This window comes from Chinchilla lanigera, unplaced genomic scaffold (assembly GCF_000276665.1).
Source record: "Chinchilla lanigera isolate Chin_1 unplaced genomic scaffold, ChiLan1.0 scaffold00005, whole genome shotgun sequence".
NCBI lineage: Eukaryota > Metazoa > Chordata > Mammalia > Rodentia > Chinchillidae > Chinchilla > Chinchilla lanigera.
In genome coordinates, this window is record NW_004955406.1 from 21,017,352 (window position 1) to 21,027,078 (window position 9,727).

A 9,727-nucleotide genomic window follows, 5' to 3' on the forward strand; every position below is an offset into this window, starting at 1 on the left:
ATTTAGTAGTCACACCTTGCATCCAAATCAGGTAGAATCCAAGAGAAGTTCAGATTTGGCACATTTCAGTGGCAATTTTAGGAATAACCTAAAATACCCCTACAAAAGAACCCATTAGAACCTTTTTGTGGAGTATCTTACTTAACTTTAGAGTAGAAAATAAAAGTGTCATTTGCCCGTGTGTATCAAGGAATCTCTGCAAAATAGATTCTTCAGAGTTGAAGTCCAGGGCTAAGAACTGACTTTACAAAAATCAGTATATCTATCAATACAATTTGAAACATAGCTGTTAGGAATGGCAATTTTGACTAATATCATTAGAGGATAATGGTGAGACATGTAGACTTTCATACTTGGCTTTAATGACTTTGAAACAAACACAGGCAATCTAATTGGCACTTGGGCAAAGGAGGTTTTAATTTTATTTACTTCGAATCATAGCTAATGATCTAGACAAATTTAAATGAACCCAAAAAGATTCATGAACCCTACATGTATCTGGAGGAATCCTCTACTTTTCACTTTTAAGTGGGCCAATTCCTCTGCAAATATTACCTGTGACTTAAGCTCCCAGGAGGCAAGAGGCAGCCAGAGAGGAGGCACAGAAGACTCGTGGGTGAGCCTCGGCTGAGACCCAGTTACCAAGCTCTCCTGTAAAGAGGAGTGGGCCTCCTTTTCAGATGGAGGCTGTTTTAAACTGCTGAAATACCTGGTATCTGAATACAGGACAAAAGGCCCCTCCCCCTTTCTTTAAGGTAAAGGCCTTCTCAACTTCAAAGCCAAGCTTCCTGGAGCCGATTCTCCAAGGGCATTAAATCCAAGGGCAAGAACTGATTTCAGCAAGCAAGTAAAATGATGGTGGTATGTTTGGCTGGGTTGGACCTACCGCTGGGCAGATTTTGTTCTTTAGAAGAGCCCATCCCAAAGACCATTTCTGGAAATTCCTTTAAGTTTTTATGGTAAAAACGGAGCAGCACCTTTCTCTAATACCTTCTCAGTATGGCTTTGAAGGCAGGATAAGACAGCCTTTCTGTCACAGTACCCTTAGAGCCCTGTTCAGAGTCCAAACTGTAATTCTATAAATAATTTCTGACCCAAGAAATTCAACTATCCACAAGCCCCTACTCCTTTATCTTACTCTTTTTCAACTGCATATGATCTTGGAGTTACAGAAGGCGGGTGAAATCATATACCTGGGTACAACCCTTGCGCTTATTTCCATAACAACAGATCAAATTCGTAAAGCAGACGGGCATGCAAAAGCTGCTGGGAGGAGAGGCTAATTGGTGAGGCTGGCTGGCAACAACATGTGATTCCACCCACTGAGGTCCAGGGTGTCCTCCCCTAGGAGTCAGCCGACCAGGCCCTCACTCGTCAGAGCACGAAGGGATGAGCTCCTTGCAGGTGTCGTGCTTGGCGCGGTGTCTCTGGAGGTGATCGGACCGGGTGAAGGCCTGCCCGCAGTCCTCACACTGGTAAGGTCTCTCCCCGTTGTGCATCCGGATGTGCTGGGTCAGCTCCGAGGCAACACGGAATGCCCTGCCACACTCGGCGCAGGGGAAGCCCTTTTCCCCGGAGTGGATCTGGCGGTGCCGCTTCAGGGTGGAGGAGCGGGCAAAGGTCTGGCCACACTGCGGACAAGGAAAGGGCCTCTCGCCAGTGTGGATGCGCTGGTGACGCACGAGGCGGGAGGGCTGCGCGAAGGCCACTCCGCAGTCGGCGCACTTAAAGGGCCTCTGGCCAGTGTGCAGCGTCTGGTGCTCGTACAGGTTGGAGGATTTGGTGAAGCACTTGCCGCAGGTGGGGCAGGGGTAGGGCCGCTCGCCCGAGTGCACTCGCTGGTGCTCCACCATGCGGCTAGCCACGGCGAACTCTCGGTCGCAGGCCGGGCAGCGGAAGGGCTTTGCACCTAGATGTGTGCGCTGGTGGCGCAGCAGCGACAGTGGCTTGTTGAAGGTCAGGCCGCACTCAGTGCACGGGAAGGGCTTGTCGTTGCTATGCATGTTGCGCTGGTGTTTGCGCAGGTCGGAGGAGCGCACGAAGGCCTTGCCGCAGTCCGCGCACGGGTAGGGCTTCTCGCCGGTGTGGGTGCGGATGTGCTTCCGGTGATCGGAGGACCAGGTGTAGGCCTTGTCGCAGAAGGGGCACCGGTAGGGCCGCTCGCCTGTGTGCAGGCGCCGGTGCTGCTGCAGCGTGCCGCGGTGGGAGTAGGCCTTTCCGCACAGCTCGCAAGCGTAGGGCTTGCAGCCTCCGTGCTCCGAGAGGCCCGGCAGCTCGCCCGGATTCTGGCAGGCCCGCCCGCCCCGCAGGCTCCTGTACGCGCGCGCCTCTGCCTGGGTCTGCTCACCCTCCTCGGCACCTGCCAGGCGCTGCCCTCTTTCGCTGTTCCTCGCTTTTGCCAACACGGCTGCCAGGCTAGCTGGGGTGGCGAAACCCTGAGCCGGTGTACGTGTCTCCCACGTGGGGAGGTCCCAAATGCTGCCCGACTTGGGGATGCACTCCAGGCAGGAGCTGTCTGGGGATGTCGCTGCATCTTTCTGCGCACAGAGATACTCTCCAGGGCCCAGGAAGTCGGATGGGCCATCCAAGGCTGTGTCCTGGTTTGCCTTCCGGTCTCCATGATCACCTGCAGGTAGTGAGTTCCTAGGAGGTTGTGTACAATCTAACAACTTGTGAGAGAGGCTGCCTGGAAGGGCACAGAGAGCCATGCTTGTTTCCAGGGAGTCCCGAGTCTGGGTGGCCTTCCAGTCCTCCCTTTTCCTACTGGGCTTCTTCCCAGATGTCCCCGTAGGTTTCTGCCCCAGGTCCTCGGCACTGAGGGAATTGGAGAATTTCTCTTCCTTCTTGCAGGATGGAGGCTGCCACCGCAAGTCAGGATTGGTAGGCGTTCCTGGTAAGTAGCATTGCTCCCTGGTGTCTGCTCTATCCCCTGCTTCCCCACCGTCCTCCTCTTCTCTGTCCAAATCCCTGCTGAGCACGTGGGTATCCTGAGTCAAATTGTTCAGAGACACCTTGCCCCGCCTGTCCTGGGAGTCCACTTGTGCCATGACCTGCAGGCTCTTCGTTGCCTGCCTCCCTTGAGGAAGAACCCTGGCCGTAGCTCAGGGTACCTGCAAAAGGGGAGGTGTAAAGAGGAAATCAAAAAATGCACTTAAGTGTAAGTGTCAGAGAAACCAGTTCTCACTACAGCCTTGTTTGCAAAACTGGAATCCATGCCAGCTGTATTGTTGAGCCTCAGGGAGAAGGAGCTGGGCCCTGCTGAAAATTCCATAGTTGTCCTTCCTTTTGGATATCTAATTTGCTAGAAGCCTCAGAAGACCATGCTGTCTGGGAGGGCCAGAGATTTCGGACTTTTCTGGGAGCCAGCTGTGCCCTGACCTGTCTGGGGTTCTCACACCCCAAATGCTTGGCAGATGGGTCTTCTGTGAGCACGGGGGAGGCTAGGTGAGACAGCAGGTAGCAAGCTCTGCACCGCCTCAGGCACTCTCACAGTGTCCTCCACATAAGAAGCTGGAAACTGGGCTAACTCCTTCTGTCTCTGCTGAGAGTGCCATGACCATGTCAGCTGGACCTGCCTCCCAGCCTGTGCAGGCCACCTCATCCAAAGCAAGGAGTAACCCCCGGGAGGTGGGGGTTAGTGAGGGAGACACTCACTGGGTCCTCAAGAAGATCCCAGCTGCCTCTCACTGCCTGTGCAAGCTTCCCAGGTCTTTGCAGGGGAGAGCCTGGAACTTTCAGGGAGGATGTACTCAGGAACCCCAGAGAAGAGGATGCCCACTGAGAGCTTTGAAATAATGCTTCATTTTAAACATCCCCTAGAATTTGTATGCCATGCCATGTTTGTTTTAATAAAACATAGCATAAATTACCTTTGGTTGGAATATTTCATCTTCGCCCCAGGTGTGCCCTTCATGCCCCATGGCATCGTGTCCTCCTCGTGTACCCCCATGTGCCCACTGGGGGGTATCTTCCCTAGTTCAAGAAGCACGGACTTGAGGTTTTGTACCAAGTAAGGCACAAGACACAGGAGCCACCTGAGCTTTATTTTCAAGCTGATTTTATTTGGGCTTGAAGACACAAAGAGCTACTGAGGTTGGTTGATAAGGATTGTGTGAGTGACACATTTCACAGGAGTTGCCAGGCTGAGGGGCAGACTGCTGAGGGCCTCTCCAGGAAGAGTTGTCTCTGGTCTGGAGGGGACCATCTGAGAATCCAGATGGGGTCTCAGTAACAGTTCTAGCTTTCTAGGCACATACTGTAAGCCAGGCATTACAGTGGACCTGTCGCAAACATACTTGCATTTATTCCTTCCAGCAACCTTTATGATAGAAGCCATTATTATTATTATTATTATTATTTCCATTTTACAGGTCAGCGCACTAAGGTTTAAAGAGCTTACTTGCCTGCCCACGGGCACACCGCTCCCACAGCCCTGGGGCATCTCTCTAATTTCAAAGCTCCCTGAGCCCAGCCCTACCTACTGCCTTCCAGCTGTGGCCTCCAGACTGAGGCCTGCCCTGAGCTTGGGCCAAGAGCAGCCACAGCATCCTGAGGGGAAGAACCTGCTCTCTGCAGGCATCAAAGGCCCTTATGTTTTCTGGGCCAAGGAGCCCTGGCTGCAGGGCCTCACTGCTGGGCTCCTCCCTGCTGTCATTGACCCAGATTGCCCTTGGTGAGAGAGAGGCCAGGGCCGACTGTCAGAGCCAGGACATAGGCTACAGACACCGCTGCCCTGCCGGGATGGCCAGGAGTATGAGTCACTGGGTAGCAGTTCTCTTCTGCAAGTCCCCTCTCTCTGCCCCCAACACTTTCCACTGCTGTCTCAGCAGGGATAAGAAGCACCTCTTTGTACTTGTGTGTCCTGTTCATATCCCCGTCCCATCACACCGGTCCTCCCCTACTGGTTGGTTACTCAGTTACTGTGTGTGTGGAGGGAGGGACCGTGGGGAGGAGCCTTCACTTTCATCTCCGACTACAGCAGCTATAGATAGAGGGAAGACACGCTGCAGTCCTGACTGGGTCTAGCCCCTCATGTTCCTTTGTGTCTTGAAACCGAGGGACCCTTCCTTTTACCTTAATGTTCCATCCCTGCAACACGTCAGAGTGTGGCTAGCATTCCTTTCGGCAGGAAACCAGGCTTGACGTATTTTCAGCATAGTCAATCTTAGGGAGCAGATGTGTGTCTGTCTGTGTGTGGGATACACACAACTGACAAACTTCCTATGACTCACTCCACATGTCAGTACCCTCTCAGAGCAGCACACTTGATGGGGCTGTGGTCCCCTGTGGGGGCAGCAATGGGATGCTGGATTTGTCCTTCTGCTTCTGTGATGATGCTGCGTGTGGCTGTGGAACTGTTCTACAGAGGGCATACTTCGCCCTCTCCCCACTCCATGTCCAGCACTGGCACCCTTTTCAGCAGCCTGTGTCTTGTCCCCTGCCCCTGGGCCACAGGTGAGCCTCCTTAGGGCGGCATACACCTCCTGCTAGCTAACCCCTCCTCAGGAGTCCGCCAGGAGACTGCCTTTCAAATCAGGGCTCTGTCCTCTGACTGAAGCCAGACCCTCAGTGACACGTGTGTCCTGCCTTCTCCCTCTGTAGCTCCTTCAAAGGCTCTCTCTCAACCATCAGGAAGACCAGGAGGAGGGAAGGAGGCCAGGGTGGGATTTTCTTGCAATGTCTGTACAAATACACCTGGTCAGGAAGGGAAACACCAGTGCCCAGTGTGCCTGTCCCTCTGCTCTCCCGATGTGCTGATGCCCAGCACCACTGATGCACAGCCCTTCCTGGAACTTTGCCCACATCCACCAGCCAGCAGTGGACCCGTGCAGCCTCCTGCTCCCCCACTTCATATGTAGACATCCGTATTGTCCCGGCTCCTGGCCCCTGACACTCTCTTCGTTCCTTCCAGACTTGCTAAGCCCATCCCAGGGCCACTACCTCCCGCCCCTTCTTCTGTCCACTGCCTTCAGGCCTTGATCTTTACTTTTGACTTGGAAGTAAAGGGAACAAACAGTTGCTTACCTCGAAAATGCAGACAGCTGCGTGGGGCCCCCGCCCTGGCTTTTGTCACACGTGGCCTCTCTGTAATAGGAACCAGAGTGAGGTACAAATTAGCAGAGATGGTGGCTCTGTCTCTCACGCTTTTGTGTCCAGTCCAGCAGCTGCAGAGACCTTGGGAGGTGGGGCCAGTGTAATTCACTCAACCCTCCTGCCTGCATCTCAGACAGCAGCTGGGAAATAGAGTGGGGCGGCCCTCTCCCTGCCCGCTCCCACCTTCCTCCCGGCCACAGCCAGCTTTCCTCCCTCCTCCTCCCTCCCTCAGAGGTTGCCCGGTCCTCCTGCAGGTGGCTCTGTGCTTCCTGCTCACTTTCTCTCACTCCTCCCACAGAGCAAGCAGTCCATCCTTCACGCCCACCCTGTGTGCTGCTGGGCCACTTGTCACATGTCAGCTTCCCAGGGAGCATGCTTTCCCCACCTGGGGGTCAGAACAGGATATTTGGTTCATAATCTCACCTTCTTGTCCTGGAATCCACCTTCTGTAGTGCTGTGATTTGAGCAGGAGGTGGGTGGGTATCGTGACCCACAGATTATAAAGTGAGTCTAGGGGACATCCAGGGCTGTCCTTGTCTTGCCCTTTGAGCCATATTGTGATGAGTAAAGTAAAGGGAAATCACCCCACTTCTGGTCACAGTTGAAGCCCTAAGGCTAGTGATACTGTGATGCTCACAGGGCAAGGTAACACCTCCACAACCCCCACCCCCCAAACCCCCCACCCCCGTGCTGAGGGTGATAAGGATCTTTAAAGCAATGTAGTAGCCATAGTAAAAAGTTTCACCTGCAGAAACAAGTTTCCTTATTACCCCATCTCTCTTTGCAAGGATGCTTTGTTCTTCTTTCTAGCCCACAGCAGCTGTTCTGCTTCTGGAATCAGTCACTACCCCCACCCACCTCATGCACTGGCTAATAAAATAGTGGCTAACTGGAGAGTCTCCATCTTTGCCTATCCTGAGGCATTGACCTCCAAGCCCCATTTTACACATTACTAAATTGTCTGTCTTTTATTTCATCTTTTGCCATACCCCTCATACAGGCAGTTGGGGATCTTGGCCACAGGTCCCCCGTAGGGGGAAATCCCAAAATTCTTTGCAGCAGTTCAGTAATAAACCCATGGTTATTTGGCTGTGGTTGGGGGACAGGGAGATCACTTTCAATCCCTATTTATATAGATATTTGTATACCGTGGCCTATCTAGGACCACTGTCTGTCTCTCAGCACTATTTTCATGCAAGTTCATTCAGAAGAGTAAGGTTGACACATGGTAGAAGACTCAGCATTTTTATGGTTTATGCCCACTTAAACATAATGTATATTTCTTAGGGAGAGTACTTGGGATATTAAGATAGGAGACAGGAGTACGGTACCTGTCATGTCATTAGGTGACTGAAGATGTACTGATTGACAGCACAGTTCTGGGTCTGGGATTGATTCTTAACCACTTACCTGCTATGTAACCTTGAGCAAGTCACTTAACCTCTGTGTGCCTTAGCTCCTCCTCTACAAAGTGAAGATTGATGTAATACCACCATCTTGGAGGTCTTGGGAGAATTAAATAAGATACTGCATGTAAAGAACTTAGCACAGTGTCTAGAACACAGTGTCTTGAAAAGATAGCTGGCTTCATTGCTATTATTATGCTGTCTTTGGAGGGGAGGATAACATGGCTCCTTTTATATCCCCATGGACTTGTTAGGGCTGCAATTCTGATAGGAAGACTAAACCTCCCACATATTTTTTGAACAGCAGTTCTCAAAGTGTGATCCAGAGAAACAGATTTCCTCTGCCCCTTAGTATTTTGCAGGTGTGACCTCAGAGGGAAAAGGCATACAGCAGACATGCTGCTAGGTCTCAATTATGTTTGACTATAAGGAATAGGATTCAAATCCTGATGTTCACAAAGCCTCTGAAGTAAAGTGCAGAACACAATAGATGTGTGGATTTGTACTGTTTGTGATCTTTAGCATGCATGAGTCAAAAAAAAAGGTGAAGAACCACTGGCATTGGGGTAGGGTGTGAGATGAAGAGAGTAGGCACGTAATTACAATATCCTCCATAGCAATGTATGGGGCTGTCGCCAACCCATATCCTGACACTGCTTCAAAATGCTTTAAATGGGCAGTATCGTATAGTTTTGGGTTTTGTAGACCTTTATCAGAAATAAACCTAATTCCTTGCTAACTGGTGAAAGGGTTTATGGCAGTCAAAGCTAGACAGACAGAGGGGGGAAGTATTCCTCCATACTCCAGCCTCAGTAATGGTTTACATTTATCATGTACTAACTAGTGCCAACCTTATGTTAATACACCCCTGAAATGTTTCAATTATTCTTCACCCCATTTTTTAAATTTTTTTTTTGTTTTTTTTTCCAATATTTGGAATTGAACTCACAACCTCACGTTTGCCAAGCAGGCTCTGTGCTGCTGAGCTAAATCCCCAGCCCCGGAATGAATGTCCTTAGGTTGCTCCCCCTATTTCCTTTTTTTTTTGTTTTTTTCCCAGTACCGGGAATTGAACTCATGACCTTGTACTTGCCAGGCAGGTGCTGTGTCACTGAGCTAAATCCCCAGCCTCCACCCCATTCTGATGGAGTGTCCACTACCAGTGTCACCCCCCATTTTAAGTAGAGGATACTGAGACCCAGGCCACTCAAGTACTTACCCAAAGTCATAGACATAAAATTTCTGTGTAGAGGAGCTATGTCTCAAATCCAAGATATCAGGGACTGTATGCATAACCGCAACTGCCAAGTTCCCCAAACACTGCCCATGAGGAGCCTGGAGGCTTGGCCCTTGCCCTGTCCCACCCTCATTCCTTCCTGGACACCCTTGGTCCCTCCGTCCAAGCCTATGTGACTGTTCATGTGTGGTCTTGGCAGGCACTATTCTGGAAGACATTCTTTTTTCTCAGCTCGGCTGCCTAAGAGATACTTCTCACAAATCAAGGGATGGGCTGTTTTATTTATTATATGCAAGTCTGCCTTTGAAAACTGGCATTTGTCCTGAGCTGTTGTGAAAACAAAGGTCTGCCTGCCTGTCAGCTAAGGGGGAGGAGGAGATACTGATGGAAGAGAACAAGGCAGGAAGAGTGGGATTGGCCCCTCCCTGTGGTGCTGGTCAACCACAGAGGCTGGATGGATAGATCTGAGTGACATCGTAGGAAGTAGGCCACAATGGTACTTCATCCTGAAGGATGCCTTGGGCTCCTTGCTGACTCTTTGAACCATGGTTATGCCTGAACACTGGGTCAGATTGTGGTTCTGTGGGAACTTAAGAAGTATCCTGAGTTCTGTCAAGAAAATTCTGAGGCCAAGAATCCCACCTGCCCTTCTCTGCTGTCAGAAGAAGTCAGAACAGGGTCCTGATGGAGCTGCTTTGAAACCTTGGGAACATTTGGGAAGTTACCATATCATTTACTGTTTGCTTGGCCTGTCATCATCCTTGTGGATGATTCACAGAGCTACTTCAGTGGCTCACACATAAGGGAGACTCTAAATCATGTGTTTCTCTCACGCATTAAACTTTGTTGAGTGAGAGCATACACCAAAATGATAAGTGGAATAGGACTTGGTACACAATTTTGAGTTAGCTCTGGTTTTAGATCCCAGTTCTATTTGATCTTGGTCTTGTTCAGTCTACTTAATTTCTCTGTGCCCCAGGCTCTTTGGCTG

The 9,727-nt window shown here is 50.9% G+C and overlaps 1 protein-coding gene across 1 annotated transcript; it reads right to left on the bottom strand.

Moving 5' to 3' along the window:
• Positions 1–363: 363 nt before the first annotated feature.
• On the bottom strand, positions 364–6,428 carry Znf648 (zinc finger protein 648). Its single transcript, XM_005374999.1, has 2 exons — positions 6,025–6,428; positions 364–3,110 (listed from the first exon to the last, which is right to left on the bottom strand). Exon 2 carries the CDS (start codon positions 3,045–3,047, stop codon positions 1,368–1,370), a length of 1,680 nt encoding a protein of 559 aa, XP_005375056.1. The 5' UTR covers positions 3,048–3,110; positions 6,025–6,428; the 3' UTR covers positions 364–1,367.
• Positions 6,429–9,727: the final 3,299 nt, after the last annotated feature.

What these genes read in the sequence shown, in the direction of transcription:
- Znf648 (XM_005374999.1), bottom strand. Translation starts at nt 3,047, where the DNA reads ATGGCACAAGTGGACTCCCAGGACAGGCGGGGCAAGGTGTCTCTGAAC.